The sequence below is a fragment of the Dermacentor albipictus genome, chromosome 5 (assembly GCF_038994185.2).
Source record: "Dermacentor albipictus isolate Rhodes 1998 colony chromosome 5, USDA_Dalb.pri_finalv2, whole genome shotgun sequence".
Lineage (NCBI taxonomy): Eukaryota > Metazoa > Arthropoda > Arachnida > Ixodida > Ixodidae > Dermacentor > Dermacentor albipictus.
Genome location: NC_091825.1, coordinates 134,653,491 through 134,670,728, shown reverse-complemented (window position 1 = coordinate 134,670,728; position 17,238 = coordinate 134,653,491). Strand labels below are relative to the sequence as shown.

The window sequence follows — 17,238 nt, the reverse complement described above, 5'->3', positions numbered from 1 at the left end:
CATACAACTCAGGTCAGTGATTTACACATTTCTGTAGCTTCGGGAACAGTTATGACGGGTCTGCTTTGCAAATCTGACACAGATGCCCAGCCCTGTTGTTCAACTTGTTGGCTACTGCAGCCAACAAGTTGAAGCCTCATGGTTATGAGGGTCACACTGAAATTATAATAATTCACTGATTTGTTCAAAATCAAGCAGACTAACAGGACACATGTGGCGTTTTCTTTATGCGAAGGTGATTCGTGGACTGACAAAGAGCACAGACTTGTTTGTTTATTTCATCTTTTACCCATCGTGCCATTTAGGCATTACAGTGGGGGGGGTTACATACAGCAAAGTGAGCGAACTAGAGCACTACATATTAAACACTTTGTAGAGAGAGAGAGAGAGAGAGAAAAAAAGAGACAAATGAAATACATCAGAATAGTAATGCACATTTCCAACATAAAAAATCAAGAACGCATCTAAGAGCTTTCGCAAAGTGAAAACGGCATCATGCAACAACACAAGGATACTATTCAAATATACACAATGACCTCTACACATATAACAAGAAAAACATCAGCTGCAATCAAAGTCAGAAAAAAGTAATATATTTGACTTAAAAGAGGAGCTGCAATAGCTTCGTTGTCAACGTGTATGTATAAAGATGGTTCGAAACATCATGCTGCACAAGATAGTTTAGTTGAATTTTCACTTTTAAGGCAGGACAAGCTTGGCTCGGCCATATGGAGTATAACAGGCATTCCAACTGGCGCTGTAAAACTGCGTCATGAACAGACAGGTCTTGCGAGCAGTAGGTACCTGACGGCTAGTTGGTGCTGTTGTGAAAGGGATGTGCCTATTGTCAAATAAAGGCTGCTGCATTGTGTGAAACATCTCACCACCTTTAATATCTTTACTCTCAACCTTAAAAGGGAGCTTTAGCTCGGAAGCTCCTATTTATATGTATGGAAACTAAGAAATCATATTTTTTCTGCAAACAATAGACTGATATTAATGAAGTTCATTGGAGTAAAAGGAAAGTGTTAAAAGTCACTAACTGCAGGAAGTGAATTTTAAATTTATTTATGCCAGAAATTTTACTTAGCAAAATACATTAAAATTGCAAGAAAATCAAGTACCAAGTTTACAACTATAACTCAGCAATGAAAGAACAATATCGCAATTCTGTAAACTAATAATGCATCCAATGTGTACAAAGATGATCTATTTTTACACAGTTCTGAAATATACATCTAATTTGCGAGTAGGGCAATTGAAAAATGCTCGTACACACTGTAACGATTGAATAAGGCGTAAACTCACATATAAAGCTAGTCTGCTTAAGATACCTTAACACATTTGGTTTACAGACCTTATAAACTGCGTTTCAATTTTTTCACTCATAAAATTCCACCAATTTTTGTAACAAGAAATTGGAAGCCCTAAATCAATATTTTGCTTGCTCTAGCTGCTTAAAGTGTAACTTTTCTTCAAAATGCAAAAACAACAACAAATAAAATTAATTAATTCGAATAGCTCCAGCAGTTGTCTCACGAAAGCATTTCTGTGTTTTACACGTATTTGAATAGGGAAATTGAACTTGGCCCCAAGCTCAAGCTACCTCTTAACCATAAACTTTTTATACGAGGCGATTTCTGTCTAAGTATTTGTGAAGTATATAGGTACATATGACAGACCGTCATACTAAGAGTTAATCCGTAGAAAATGTGTACCCAACTCTTCCTTTTACGCATTATTATAGTGCCTACATTTGACTGGAACAACTCATCAGGCCAATAGAAGCGTGATGGATGGTCTGCAGGCAGTGTCCACCTTATATGCACATTTAAAACGCTCACACCAGATGGCAAGGTTTCCGTTCTGTGTAAAATGCAGATCTCGAAGGGAATATTCAAGCTTTCAGCTAAAAAAGCATACAAACTTTTACACGCTGAATTTTCAGGCATTCTCTTTCAACAAGATTTATTGACATGCAAGGCACACTTCTGCATTTATAGATTTATAATAATTTATAATTATTTATAATTTACAAACTTATAGATTTAGGTATCTTCTTGTTTTAAGTACATGTTCTAAATTTCATTAATACAGATAGAATAGAAAAGAAGTTATGGCTGTCATACGAACCACTTAGGCATGTCCCCTTAGGAAAACTATTATTTCAATGATAATGAAGACAAATTAATTGTATTTGTTAGATATCTTCTAGGGGGCTTATTTTGCAGCATAAGGCTAGTCGCGCGTTTTTCATTACATATCTGTAACAATGCCATCACTGAGGCTAAGCTCAATTTTTTTGCTGTCATTATACGTCAAATATGTAGTAACTTTTTGTACTAGTAAAAATTTAGAAATATAAAAAAAGCACCTAATGTTGTTCTTGATTTAAGCCCAAAAATTACCTTGAAAGCAGGTTTTGGTGAAGCAGTTTGGAAATGACAGTCTTCCCAAAGTTTTTGTTTGTCCAAAAAAAGCACACTGAGAAAAATGAGCTCAAAGATTTCAGACCATGCCTGTTTATTTTAGGACCAAAGATAATTAATCAAGTGTCCTGCTCCATAGACTGGACCCTTCTCTTCAATTCGAACCTCACAGACAAGGGTGCCGCAGCCAGAATTCTGCCTTTCTTTTTTAGTTCTTACTTTGAAGTCTGCTGCACTCTTGATGGAAAGTCTCTCATGATTAAAATGTGCGAGAAGCAAACTTTGTAATGTGCGCATTCACTCCATGTTTGGTTTCTTGCCTGCTCTGCGGCCATGTCGTGAATACAATGTTCATGGGCGCTCTCGACGGTGAGTGCAGTAGACAGGTTTAGTCATCGCTCGACTCCGTGCCGCCCACGCTTCTGCGTTTCAGTAGTTTTGTTATCACGCAGTGCTGAACTGGTTTTTCTGGCTCGCGAAACTCACACAAACTGCAAGTAGCAGAGAATTCAACTTCCATGTGATGTCGCAGGATGCCCGAACGGTCTACGCCACTCGACCAAAAAGCAGCCGCAGCGGTGAATCCATTGCTCTGTCTTGGCTCAATACCGCTGTCTGTCGGGTGCCGTATTACTCACTGACGGCAGCCAAAGGTGGTGACGGTGTATGCGTCGTCACCACTCCCCTGGTCAGGTAGCGGGAGTTTTGAATTTTGAAAAAGGTATTCGGACCCTTCAGATGCAAGTTTCTTGTAAACTAAGTATTTTCTTGGCACGGAACAAGCGTTGCGAGGTTTCTGGAATGGCATTTAAGCAGTCCACGCTGACTTCGTACTTGACTTTAGTGTCCCTTTAAGCTGGTTTGATAAAAGAGTCTTGGTAAGCAAGAAGAGATGCCAAAACAAAAGACGAGTCTCAGATTCCTACTCTAGTTCCTCGTGACGTCAAGAGACTTAGCCAGCATCTGCTTAAGACTGGCTAATGGCTTACTGATTACGAAGTTATTAAGTTTACGAATTCTGAAGGCCAGAGACAGTTGAGCCTTGAAGAAAGACTTTATCAGATTAAGCCAACTTAGTGTTGGTCTGTAGTGTCTCTTTAACTGAGAGAAAGGCAGGATCTGACATAAGTGGTTGGCTGAATAATATGTGTCAGCATGTCATCACATCTCACACTGGCAACAAAGCTCAACACATCAAGAACCTGACCCATCTGCATCCATTCAGGTGCACAAAGTGTAGGCTTTGCCTATGCTGCGCTAAGTATTCTGCAAACGGCCACTAAGATGCAAGATGGTTTGCTTTCAAAGTCAAACAGCTTATGTTGAAAGTAAGAATGGAAAGTTGCGCTACCTGTCCAAACATTTTTGCCTGCAATGGACCCTTTTCACAATTGCGAAACCATGCTTTTCTGTGGGGAAGCTTACCATGCAAATAAGTGGCAGCACCGTCATTTTTGAAATCAGTGCGTAAGAGCAGTTTGCTCGTCTTCTGACGTGGAAAGTGTGATGAAACCATGCACAGGAGACAAGCACCCGGCATGTGCAGCTATTCAATGAAGATTGCAAATTAGAAGAAGGGTCTGTTCAGATATTATTCAGTTTCAGGTTCAGTTTATTGATGCGATTGAAATTTTGTACAGAAAAAGTAACTCTAGGAGGTCCCATAGTCAAAGACTGGGGAGGGACTTCCAACAATAAATACATAGAAAAAAGTACACTTAATGCGGTTAACAGCAGTAGCAATCCAATGAAAACAAAAAGTATTAACAAAAAAAGTCAGGAAAGTCAAGTCATGGTAATAACAAAGCATAAACACAAAAGGAAGATCCTGGGAATAATATTCCACATAGAGAAGCGTAAAATAAACACCACAATCACTTTCCCAACAAGTGGCGACGAAGTTTCCTCTCAAATAAATGAATGGAAGGAGGTGATTTAATGGAGGGCGGTAGTGAATTCCATATTGATGTTGCCAAAAAGTTTCCAGTAAGTTTGCCCTAGTTAGTCCTTGGTTTCGTTAGCAGGTAGTTATTATGGTGCGAAAATCGAGTGCAAGTGAAATGTGGGGTTTAGTCTTTAGTTATCAACGAAATTGACAATTCTCCTCGACAAAAGTTATACGTCAGGACACCAGGAGAACACTTATTTAAATCTGCTACTGACAAAATATAATATGCGCGGAGTAATGGCAAGGTACTAGATGAAAAATGGCTATAATTGATTATTCTCAAAGCTTGTTTTTGTGTGTGCTGCAGGGGCACTAAGTGAGTTACGTATGTATTGCCTTAAGAAGAAATGCAGTAAGAGATGTGGCTGTGAAGAAATGCTTAGTAGAGTGAAATTAATATACGTACAGGAAAATAGGGGCGGACTTTGATTAGTATTCTGATACCATATGCTGCTTTACAGGTTAGTAATGATATGTGGGTTGTAAATTTCAAATGATTGTTGAGTTCTACTCCAAGAAACATGGCATGGTCAAGAGCCTGAAGCAGTCGGACCAATGTTAATGCATGGCTTCTCCTGTACACTTTTTTGCAGGAATGAAAAAATTACAAATTTCAATTTAGTAGCATTAGTATTGAGCATATTATCTCTGCACCAATTAACGATTTTAGCCACATCAGCAATAAGGTAAGATATTAGCGATTTCAAACACGTGTTGGAAGAATAAACTGTTGTGTCGTCAGCATATAAAATACAACTAGAATGTTTAATGTGTTCTGGAAGGTCATTGACGTACACGAGAAATAAAATTGGTCCTAGTATTGAGCCTTGTGGAACCCCTATGTTAGTTAGTTTGGTACAAGAATGAGTATCAGAAATAGAGAGGACATGTTTTCGATCATGTAAATAACTGCGAATTAAGGAAAGGGCTGGACCACATATGCCAACAGTGTTTAGTTCAGCAAGAAGTATGTCATGATTAATGAATCGAGAGCTTTCAAAAAATCCATAAACAAGGTACCAGCCAACTTACCTGTGTCAATGGCTGTTTTAAGATGATCAGTTAAAGTAATGAGTGCTAATTCAGTTAAGTAACCAAATCGAAAGCCAAATTGATTAGATGACAATATACTGAACTTTGTGAAATAGCTAGTTAAATGTACTACGAATAATTTTTCAATTACCTTGCTGAAAAATGATAATATAGATATAGGACCAAAAAAGATTCTGGTCATAAAAGCTTAAATACCACTTAATGTGTGCTCTGTCTGTTTAGAAGAAACAAATCCTTGTATAATAGTGCAATATTATTAAAGGTAAAAGAATAAATTCTTGAAGAAAGTACAGTTACCTGCTTTCTTGGCATTGTATTCAAGCCACTGGTATTCAAGCCACTCCCACAACCTTCTGAATCCACCAGTGGCCATAACTTTGCCCTGACAGCTGATTAGAACATACTGTCAGATTTCTGCCCCATAAAGCCCTATAAGTTATGAAAGAATAATGAAACTAAAAACGAAGAAGACAAACGAAGAGGCCTTATGCACAATACGGTCCACAGTTCAAGGGAACGCCTAACTGGCAATAGAGCCAATGTAACTGAAACACTTCCACATTATTGGGAGAAAAACATGACTGACAGGAGGCATAAGGCTGATATCTATGCATTAAAAAAAAAAGAAGAATTCTGGGGTTTTGTATGCCAAACCCACAATATGATCATGACGCTTGCCATAGTGGGGTCTCTGGATTAATTTTGACCATCAGGAGTGTGCACCCAATGTACATCAGTGCTTTTGCATTCTGCCTCATCTGAATACTGTCATTAAAACATAGTCTGCATGCCTTTGGGTTATAATTCAGCTGTAATTGGTAGCCAAACACTGACTGAGTGCTTCCTTTTTAACTTAAGATTGTTTAAGAGCAACTTGTCCAATAGCTTGACCAGTCACTGGACTCAACCTGTGGCACTTGCGATGCGGGTTAGCCAGCCGCAGCTCACCATGTGATATGGAACATTTTCTAGCCTATTTTCTCTGCAAGAAATCTGCCCTGCCCACAGGAAATCCACCCACATACATCTTGCAGTAATACCAATTGAGGAGCGAAACTGTCAACCTAATCTAGGCACTTCACTGGAAGCACAACAGGACTGACAGGAGGCATAAGGCTGATATCTATGCATTAAAAAAAAAGAAGAAGAATTCTGGGGTTTTGTATGCCAAACCCACAATATGATCATGACGCTTGCCATAGTGGGGTCTCTGGATTAATTTTGACCATCAGGAGTCTGCACCCAATGTACATCAGTGCTTTTGCATTCCGCCTCATCTCAATACTGTCATTAAAACATAGTCTGCATGCCTTTGGGTTATAATTCAGCTGTAATTGGTAGCCAAACACTGACTGAGTGCTTCTTTTTTAACTTAAGATTGTTTAAGAGCAACTTGTCCAATACCTTGACCAGTCACTGGACTCAACCTGTGGCACTTGCGATGCGGGTTAGCCAGCCGCAGCTCACCATGTGATATGGAACATTTTCTAGCCTATTTTCTCTGCAAGAAATCTGCCCTGCCCACAGGAAATCCACCCACATACATCTTGCAGTAATACCAATTGAGGAGCAAAACTGTCAACCTAATCTAGGCACTTCACTGGAAGCACAACAGGAGGCTGCATTTTCTTTTAATAAACTTTTCTCTCTCCCTTTAAGAATGGACCGCACTGTGCTTCCCATACTTGTTCTCTTGTACCTTCCTTGGTGCTTTGGATAGTTGTTTCCTCAACTCTTCTTATGCATCAGGCAATTCTGCAACTAGTGGACACTCACCCTAGGAACTCTTCTCCTTCAACCACACTGTCCGGCAGCTGAGCCCCTCGGGTCTCGGGCAATAAAAGCACTGTAAGGCCACTTGAGATGCAGATGGCCCCGTACACACCAAATGGCACGCTCTCATGCGTAGCATGACCCTGTGCATCGTACAAAAGAAAAAAAATATGCAAATGTAATGGAGCCTCCCTAAGTAACAAGTGTGTACAAATATCCTTCGAAATCCTGAGTACAAATTGAGTATTGGTACTTGTGTTTCAAATAGGGGTGTTCGAATAGAAAAAATTTCAAATCAAGATGAATATAAATTTTGGAGAAAAATAACATTTGAACATTAAATATCGAATATTTCCAATTTATAAACAAAGTGAAACATAAATGTGTCATGGAGTATGTTGGTTGGGGAGGGAGAGAAGGATATTTTTTTTTACATTACTTGATAGATGTAATGCAGCTAAGTGGATGTCAGGTCAACTGAGAAGCTTGTAAATAAGAAACAACTGTAAAGTGATGATCATATATTGTGTACTAATGACAATTATATCAATGAAACAAGGGAGCTATCAGTCACAAGATGCACATACTATACAGCATTGTGTTGGTTGACACAGATGAGCATAATACTACAGCTACAGCGCATCTTTGTAAAAGATACAGACATACTCAGACTTCCCAATAATAAGTTGCTTTGCCTGTCGTTTGTCATTCACCCTGTTGCTGGTTTATACAGTTAAACTGTGATGTAACGAAGCAGATAAAATCGGCAATTTGCTTCGTTATAACGAAACTTTGTTGCATTGAAATTCGACTTTTTGTGCATATAAGTATAGACACCGATCTATCTTACACTGAACAGGGCTGCATAATTTTCCGAATTATAGGGCAATCGAAAAAAGTTGAATTTGAGTAAGGAAACCATTCCTTCTGATAATTTGGGAGTCAGCGACGAATGATACGATGCCATGTCTACGATATCTTCACATCGGTGGTACGAATTAAGCAAAGCCAGCCACACTTTCCTGTGCAATCCGGCCAAATAGCTGATAGCGCGGTCCGCACTGGGACAACACTATTGTGGAAAGCGCCGGCAGTGGAGAGTGAATGCTTTGTCTGCCTCTCGCTCCAACGAGTCACCGAATCTCAAGATTATGCAACCTCCACTACTAAGCACGTGGGAAGACAGCTTACATGACGCCACGCTGTCTCGGCATGCTTATTCTTCGCTTGTGCGGCAGATTACCATTGAAGCAGGGTGCACGGCGGCGTATACACGCTCAGCCATGCTTACAGCCATGCTTAGCCACGGCCAAAGCGCATGCCGAAAACCGAGGCGCAGCCCAACATGCCTCCCACTACGTCCCCTCATGCACGCTAGATCGTGTTTTCGCAAGCTTGCTCCGCTCCCCTCTTTCCCTTCGCCCTCACGTGGGAAAGCAGCACTCATGAATCCATCAACTTTCTTGTCTTCACTCTTGCCTGCTTTCACTCTTACCTAAAACACACAGTGCGCGGGGCGCGATAGGATCCTATCGCAGTTGGACTTTATAAGGAACATGATGCGACTCCATTTCGGCGGTTGCTCTTTTTGCACATCGCGCGATTTGAAAGGTGCATTTGCGAAAAGCCGCTTGTAATTTAATCCTTTGACCATCTGTGTCCACGGAAGTTTCCATTTATTTTCTCGGTACAGTAGAACCCCGCTGTTACATTCCTCACTGCTGCGTTTTCCCGGCTGTTACGTCGTTTTCGTCCGGTCACGGCATAGCTCCCATAGGATCCAATGTATTGGGTACCCCGCTGTTACGTTGTAGCTGTGAAAACGTTCCCGCATGTTACGTCGCAACCTGGCACCCCGAACCCGGCCGGGCAACGCGCGCCAACCGCCATTTTGACGAGTCTTGGCCAGACTTAGCTACGGAATTAGCTATAAGACCATGGCCTCCGAGATCACCCCCCTTGCACGCACGTGGGTAATCTCAGAGGCCATAAAAAGCCACACGCGAGTTGGAGGGATTGCCACTAGATGGCCACTGCCTCGTCAGCCGAAACGAGTAAAACCCGCGGGCCCGCAGCAATCCAGTCTTTCTTGTTTAAGCGGTTCAACCCATCCAAGTCGTCCGTGTCCTTCCGTCAACAGCTACGCTGCCTACGCTTCGTCAGGCCTCGCTAATCCAGTCTTTCTTGTTTGTGAGGTTCAACCCATCCGAGTCGTCCGTGTCCTCCCGTCAACACCTACGCTGCCTATGCCTCGTCGGGCCTCGCTAACACTGCGAGCGATTTGTCGTCCTTTGATGGCGTCGTGCAAGCGCAAGGCGCTTTCCCTCGAGGAAAAGCTGGATGTTCTCAATGCAGTCGACAGGCAACCAGCGCGGAAAAGAGTCGACATCGCCAAGGATCTTGGTCTGCCACCCTCGACGCTTAACAGCATCGTCTCGAAGCGTGCCGAGATACAAGGGAATGCCGCGCTCTTCGGCCCGAAAGCTAAGCAGGCTTGTGGCGCCAAGTATGGAAACCTCGACGAGTCACTTCTTACTTGGCTTAAACAAGCTCATGCTGCCGGTGTTAACTTCGACGGCAGCATTTTGCGCAAGAAGGCGATGGAAATAGCCGACCGACTGGGCATCGGTGACTTTGCGGCGTCAAATGGCTGGATCGACCGTTTCCGGAAGAGGCACGGCATTGCGTATAAGATGGTATCCGGGGAAGCAGCAAGTGTAAACTTGGAAACAGTCGATGATTGGAAGGCCACACTATCTGCCATAATTGAGGGGCATGAGCCTCGTGACATATACAATGCCGACGAAACGGGTCTTTTCTTTCGGGTGCAGCCATCCAAGTCGTTAAACCTGAAGGGCGAAGCATGCCATGGAGGCAAATGCAGCAAAGAGCGATTGACGGTGCTCCTTTGCTGCAACATGGATGGCTCGGACAAGCTGAAGCCGTGGGTAATCGGACAATACCGAAACCCACGGTGCTTAAAGAACATTCGCCTGCTGCCATGTCACTATAAAAGCAACAGTCGTGCATGGATGACGGGTTCTTTGTTCAAAGAATTTCTTCGTTACTTCGACAACAAGATGGACTCCCAGTGCAGGAGTGTTGTCCTTTTTCTGGACAATTGTGCTGCCCACCCGAAAGACCCGTCGTTTCTTCGGAACGTTAAGCTTGTTTTTTTTCCTCCAAACACTACGAGCCACTTGCAGCCGTTGGATGCCGGCGTCGTAATCAACTTAAAGCACTCGTACAGGAAGTCCATCGTAAAGCGCTGTCTGGTGCGTATTGATCGCGGACAGCAGCCTACGATCGTTTCAATACTGGACGCTATGCAATAGGTCACTTCAGTGTGGACTGCAGTGAGCGCGTCAACTGCACAGCACTGCTTCGTGCGGTGTGGCTTTTGCATGGACGGCGGAGAGGAAACTGCCACGGAAGCTGAAGAGACGGAAGCAGCCTCTCAAGATCAAGAGCTGAGTGAAGCTTTGAATGCGCTGGGTGCCACGGGAGTCACGTATGACGACTACGTCGCCGTGGATGCTGCTGTCGTGACGTCCGAGTGTCGGAGTACTGCCGAGATAGTTGCAGATTCGGTTGCTAGTGAAGCCTCAGACTGTGGTGACGATGAGGAGCACGAGCCGCATGATTCCGGAAAGTTGGGGGACCCAAGCTTTGGAGAAGCTGTCGCGGCTCTGGACCTCCTTCGCAGGTACGTCGCACCACAAAGCGACGCTCAGAGCAATGCGGCTTTCCAGGCCATCGAGAAACGCGTGGCGTTTTCCAGCGAGCGGAAAAAACGGCAATCGACCATTCTCGATTTTTTTTTAAGACCTAAGCTCACTTGATGTCGAAATAAATTGTTTCAAGGCAAAGCTGCACTGTTTTCATTAATTTTCGGACCTTTCCTCACTGTTGCGTTTTCCCGGCTGTTACGTTTTTTTTTCGCGGTCCGGTGAAAAACGTATGAACGGGGTTCCACTGTAATAGTTTGCGGCAACAGTGAAATTTTTTTATATTGAAGTTCGTTATATCGAGGTTTAACTGTAGTTTCCTTGTGGACAGTGGTGCGACAAAGGCAAGGGTTAAGGGCTACAACGTACTTCTTCTGTTGCATTGAGACCTGAAGCGGTAATGCGTTAAATAATCAGTGCAAGCTCTTCGTCAAATGTAACACATGCTGCTTGCAGGGGGCAAGAGGTATAAAAAAATGAGGCTCAATAAATGCAGACAGCTAGAGAAAGCAAAGGATATGACATGAAACAGCAAAATCTACTCTTCCCGTCTCATTAATTCCTTATGCTGCTTGGCTTTCACACCAGCAGCAAAATATGACAAAGTCAGGTGGCACTGAGCATAGCAATGATAGCTGTGAATCTTTTTGTTTCAAAACAGCTTGTGACACATTTTGGCATTTAGCTTGCTGCTGCATTGAAATGCAAGCCTCAAACAGTCATAGCCCTGTGGCACCAAACCAGAATCATTGAGGTTGATTTCAGTTCACAATCAGAGTGCACTTCTCATGTTTAAATGCATGGATGGGGCTCCACTCACCAGCTCCTTGACAAAAGGGGCGATGATGGCACCAAACCGGGCAATGGTAGAGCTCGAGCCCACCCCGACATTGCGTACCACCGTTGGATAGATCTCGGCCGAGTAAACATACAGGATACCATAGGAGGCAGTGATCAGAAACTTGCCGATCATGGCAAACGTTATCTTCAGCCAGAGGGTCTCTGCAAGCATGCAAGAGAGGGTAGAATCAGATCCTTCAATGAGGTTATGTTCGCTGACAGAGCCTAGAGGCTATGGTGACAAGCTGCTTATGTGAACTAGTTCCAGTGCTTGCAATGAGTCAAAGGTAAACATCACAATCGTTAGATAGGTATAGTTTGATGAATGTATAACCAAGAATTTCAGGAGACATTTAAACAATTCATAGAAGTGGTGCAGCAGCTACAAAAGCCATCTTTTCAGTGCTGAATTTTTTTCATGCTGTCGAACACATAAATCTGAATGATAATCACTTATCAGCTCTTCAATTAACTAACTAACTAAATTTTGTAATTCATTAATTTATGAAACATCTTTCAACCTCAGAACTGAAGCTGTTTAGTGCTTGAGGCATGTCCACCTAGCAAGTATTCTTAGACTACTACCAGTTTCGAGATATTCACTCTAGAATTCAGAAGAAACATGATGGCATTCCCATTTGATATATTGTGTTTATTCAAATATAGGTCGGCCTTTATTTCCTCAGAAATGTTACCAAAAAATGAGCAATCTACCCATATTTATGGTCAAAGAATCTCGACCTATACTCATGAACAAAGCTAGTAAATGTATGGGGCTAACGGAGTTCCTCCCCTGCACTCGCCATAAAGCCAGTCTGGAGATTATTCAGACTGGCTTTAAGAAACGTTGCATATCCAATGCACTTGACAGCACCGAGGACGACACTGCTTAAGGTGCCAAGGCTGCATGTGAAACATCTGACGAGGACAACTTCTCTCTGGTAGTTCTAATGAGGATGCAGCTTGTGGCATCGACAAGCGATAGTTAGTAGCCGAGCTTACCATAAATAATGGTGCGTCATGTTCAAAGTCTTTTGTTGTACTAAATACTGGCTATGGTTTGACCTATATTAAATTTTTTTTTCTTTTTCTTTTTTACTTCTCGGTGCATTCAATATATAGGGGTTGACCTATATACATGTCCGACCTACATTCGAGTAAACACGATACTTTAGTTCCACAGTGTATAAGTGCCTGCTCGGAAAATTATTAGTGAAGTGCAGTGCATCTCGCTGCAAGTTTGACTGATGGATTAATTGTCTCTAACGTCCCAAAGCAACACTGGGGCTATGAGAGATACCAAGCAGAAGGCTCCAGATTAATTTTGAACCACCTGGGGTTCTGTTAAATGCACCGAATGTAGTAATGAGCATTTTTGCATTTCATCCCCATCCAAATGCAGCTGCTGTGACCAGGAATGAAACCTGTAACCTCGAGCTCGGCATCAAAACACCACAGCCACAAAGTCACCGCGGTGGGTTTGCTGCAATTTGCGGCTGCATGTCTTCAAAGTGGCACTAGGCGCACGATGAAGGTCGAACTCAAGATGAACTTTTGCTTAAGATTGTATTACAACTACATACTCTCAGGAAGAATTAGGTACTTAAGCATTGCAGGCAGTTTACAATTAACGGACAAAAAGACGTGAAAGGAAACAAGGGTGCCAAGAACAAAATAAAACTCTAGCAGATTTCGCTAGTACATACCTTCCTTCTCCAAGAGCTGATTTATACAAATGAAATAAATTTGTAACGTTATAGGCAAATTTGGTTGCTTTGCCAAAAATTGTAAATAACCAGATGTAATTAGCAGTGTTCGTTAGGGTTAGTTGGTCGCTTATGATAACAAATTAACAGTGTGAGCAAAAGATGAGGACAAAAAAAAAAAAGAGAGACGCCACTGGTCCTGTCGTCTTTATGGCCTCGTCTTTTCTCGCGCCGTTTATTTGTAACCAAATGCCCAGACTTCCTGCAAGGGAACTTGGCAGTCCTCGTCGATTGTGATTTACAGTTAAGGAAACACTACCACAGCCAATGAATTGTTGTGGCAGGTATAGTTCTGAACAACAGAGGGAGACGCTCACTTCCTTGGAAGAAGATGGTGACGATACAGGCTATCCCAGCCAGCAGCATGCATCCACTCTGTGACCAACGTCGTCCCATCTTCTGGATTACCACAATAGAGATAGCGTAGGCTGGAAACTCCACAGCACCAGCAATTGCAAAGTTGAGGTATGGGTTGCCTCCGAGATCATTAGTGTTGAGTGACATGGCATAGTAGGTGAATGAATTGACGAACCTGGACATGTGAAATAAGAATCCGTTAGAAATCCAAACAAGGCAAAGTGTTCATAGGAAAGTGAAAAGCAAACTCTTTAATTATTAAGCTCAAGCTGCACTCGGCTGTTTGTACCATTGTACCGTTAAAGATGATCTGTACTCATCCAGGTCACAGTCTTTTCTGCTTTGTTTACCGAAGATGACTCAGTTTGCAATGTACATTTGAGTTTCAGTATCGGAACATATCCCTCAGTGCTATCAGTTGCTTTCGTTACCATCTGCTCAGATAATTGTGCTAATACCTTATGTGTAAGCTGAGGAAAAGTCTTCTTTTTATAGCAGATGTGATTTATTATTATTCTGGGTGAATATAAAAGATAAACTGCATTTGTAGTAGATTCGTTGAATCTGGATGTAATGTGCGATAATTCGCTAGAATAAAAAGAAACAGTGTATTTTTCTCACAATTTTTACAAAAGAACTAGCGAATTAAAGATACACTAAAGAGAAACACTAAATTACTGTAGAGTGATAAGTATTCCTCAAAAACCTCATTTTAATTCATTTCGCGCTGATAGGTTGATCACTACATGAGAAAATAGAAGTTAAAGTTTCATTTTTGGCATGCCAGGATGAAGATACATATTTTAAAGTACTTTTTCGTACTTTTTGGCCACTGTTGCTCACTAGTGTATTTCACTAAATGTTTCGAAACTTACTAAGTTCAGTATCTGCCTCCCTTAAGGGCAAGTTATACTCCAGCGTAACGCACACACATGCAAGCGCGTCAGACTCGTTGATGTCAGGGCGACGAACAAATGACTTCTGTAATATAGCAACACAATTCAGCCGGCGTAACTCACGCTGTAAAATGTGCTCCAACATCGCCAACGCCTCTTCTATTTTTCAGTGGCCGTTATAGGCCAACGTTGGCCACCTGTCTTGGCATTCTGGTGCACAAGCAATGTCAAAGCTGTACCCTAGAGGTGCCAGAGTGCGCGCCCATGAGGGTGGTTCTCTGCTCATGCACAATGATTGCTGTGGCAACACACGCATTGGTGTAGTAGCGCCTAGTTGTACAGTGTTGAATTTTCGTTGAGCATGGTGCTGCCGATGCAAGGAACTCCATGCCTATGAGTATGCATTGGAGAGAAAGTGGATCAAAAGGAGCTCTCACCAGCAGAAGTAGAGAATGAGAGTTCGTCGCCTGAGCACGGGCGTCTTGAGCAGGTCAAATACTGTTGCTTTGCCAAACACATGCTTTGGCTGCTCCTGCATGGTCAGATGGGCAAGGCCGTCAAGTCAAAACTACTGAGAAGTGCATAAAATGACTAAGATAACAAGTTAACCATCTTGAAGTACAAAAATGTAGATTCAGTATACATAACAGCAGACAAAATGATGTAGGAGCCTGATACTGATTGTTTGCTGGTAGCACTTAAGTTCCAGAAGCAACACATCGGCAAGGAGAGATAGCATACTGATCAGCTCTCGATTGATCAGCTTACTGCAAGCTAAGTTTTGTCAGTGCAGAAGTGCCAGCATGTTTCGTGGGCATGTTCATGCGTGTGTTTGTGGGAAAGTGGGATGACAGTCTGATAAAATTTGTTATCTTGCAATTATAGCCTTTTTTCTTTTTTAGGACTTGCAAAAGTGCTGTACACTCATACCTATATGGCTTTGTTGTGACATCGTTTTTTCCTCAAGATAAGATAATAAGAGAGCATGGATGTACACCACTGGTAACTAAACATGCCATTCACCTGAACCGGTGCTTCAAAATGATAAGGTAATAATATTTTTCCCCAACAACGATTAAAGGAGCAGTATGCACCTTCTCAAACTCTTTCTTCAGCTGTTCATACTTGATTTCAGCCTCCTCCTTGTCCTTCTCGTTACGTTCCACGGCCTCCATGATCAATTTGTGAGCTTGATCGAACTTCTTGTTGGCCATGAGCCATCGTGGAGACTCTGGAAGAACCCTGAAAAGGACCATCTTGCTGAATGCTTCAAACTCTGACCAAATGCTCATGGGTCATCTCAACTTGCAGATGAAATTGCATTTTACAAATTCAGTAGTGCGCATGCTGAAATAATTGTGTAGATGAAAAGCGACAGCCATAGAGAAAAGTTTAAGGAGCTATGGCCACGGTTGATTTTCACAGGGCCCTTGGCATAATACAAGTGTCAAGGCGATATTGCATTGCTTCCTGCTTTACATGGAGTCAAACTTTTGCATAAGGCAATAGGCCCTAATTTCTTGTAAGTTAATGCTATTGCTTTAGCTTTTTAAAACAAGTACAGTGGAAACCCGATTATACGACTTTCTTGGGGCCGCGAAAAAGCGTCGTAAAATGCGGGCGTCGTAAAAACCGAACATAAATTATGTCTATAAAAATACGACTTATTTTGCATGACAGATTTACAAGAAACTTTAATATAAACTACTAACATACTGTGCAGGGCTTGGAAACCCAAATCACTAGAAAAGTAAATGCGATAAGAATTAATGCTGCAGTACAGGTACCAATCATGCTTTATTCGAACGAACCTTTACGGTACTCCACTGCCCACTGCCGTGATTCCCGCCAGCCGGCGAAAACTTTGAAAAAAGTCGGTAAGTTTCTTTTGGACCTTGTTTGATCCGTGAACCAAGAGCTTTCACTTGAGTTGGGCAATGTGCAAAAGGAGGTCCTCTGTGGCGTCACGTGAACAGATGAAGCTCCGGATGCCGTCTATGTGCCATAGCACCTCGGCGAACGTGGTAGGCACAGGCATGGCATCTGTGGCGTCGTCGTTGTCCTCGTCCGATGTCGCAGTGGTGTCGAGACAAGGCTAAGCTTCCTCGATGGTGTCATCCAGCGCCACCTTGCTGCAGATCGCAATGCTGTCGTCGGCCTCCACGTACTCGGCGAAGGTCGTGGTGAGGTTTAAACCTTGAAATCGTCGTTGGCAAAGCCTGCATCGGCCTTGAGCAGCATCGAGGTCAATCCTCTGCTGCGTCCCCAGCAGAGGACGCAGTCTCTCGCTTAAAGCCACAGTGTTTGAACGAGTTAGCGTTTGTGCATCGCGACACTGCATTCCATGAACTGGCAATTAAATGCATCGTGTTGAGCACAGTGATCTTTTTTTCCGACTCACTGTGCTCCATAGCCGCCAGCCAACGCTGCGCTAACCGCTTCCGGTAC

At 42.7% G+C, this 17,238-nt stretch overlaps 1 protein-coding gene across 7 annotated transcripts in view; it reads right to left on the bottom strand.

Annotated features, from left to right (window-relative positions):
* The window catches only part of LOC135921272 (organic cation transporter protein-like), an 84,395-nt gene that overhangs the window by 1,684 nt on the left and 65,473 nt on the right, over positions 1 to 17,238 (bottom strand). For all 7 annotated transcript variants that reach the window (XM_065455587.2, XM_065455588.1, XM_065455586.1 and 4 more), the window contains exons 6-10: positions 15,885 to 16,032; positions 15,228 to 15,322; positions 13,855 to 14,069; positions 11,752 to 11,933; positions 7,207 to 7,346 (exon numbers count right to left, since the gene is read on the bottom strand). In XM_065455587.2, the coding sequence (XP_065311659.1) occupies positions 7,207 to 7,346; positions 11,752 to 11,933; positions 13,855 to 14,069; positions 15,228 to 15,322; positions 15,885 to 16,032 (780 nt within the window). The remainder of the gene's footprint in view (positions 1 to 7,206; positions 7,347 to 11,751; positions 11,934 to 13,854; positions 14,070 to 15,227; positions 15,323 to 15,884; positions 16,033 to 17,238) is intronic.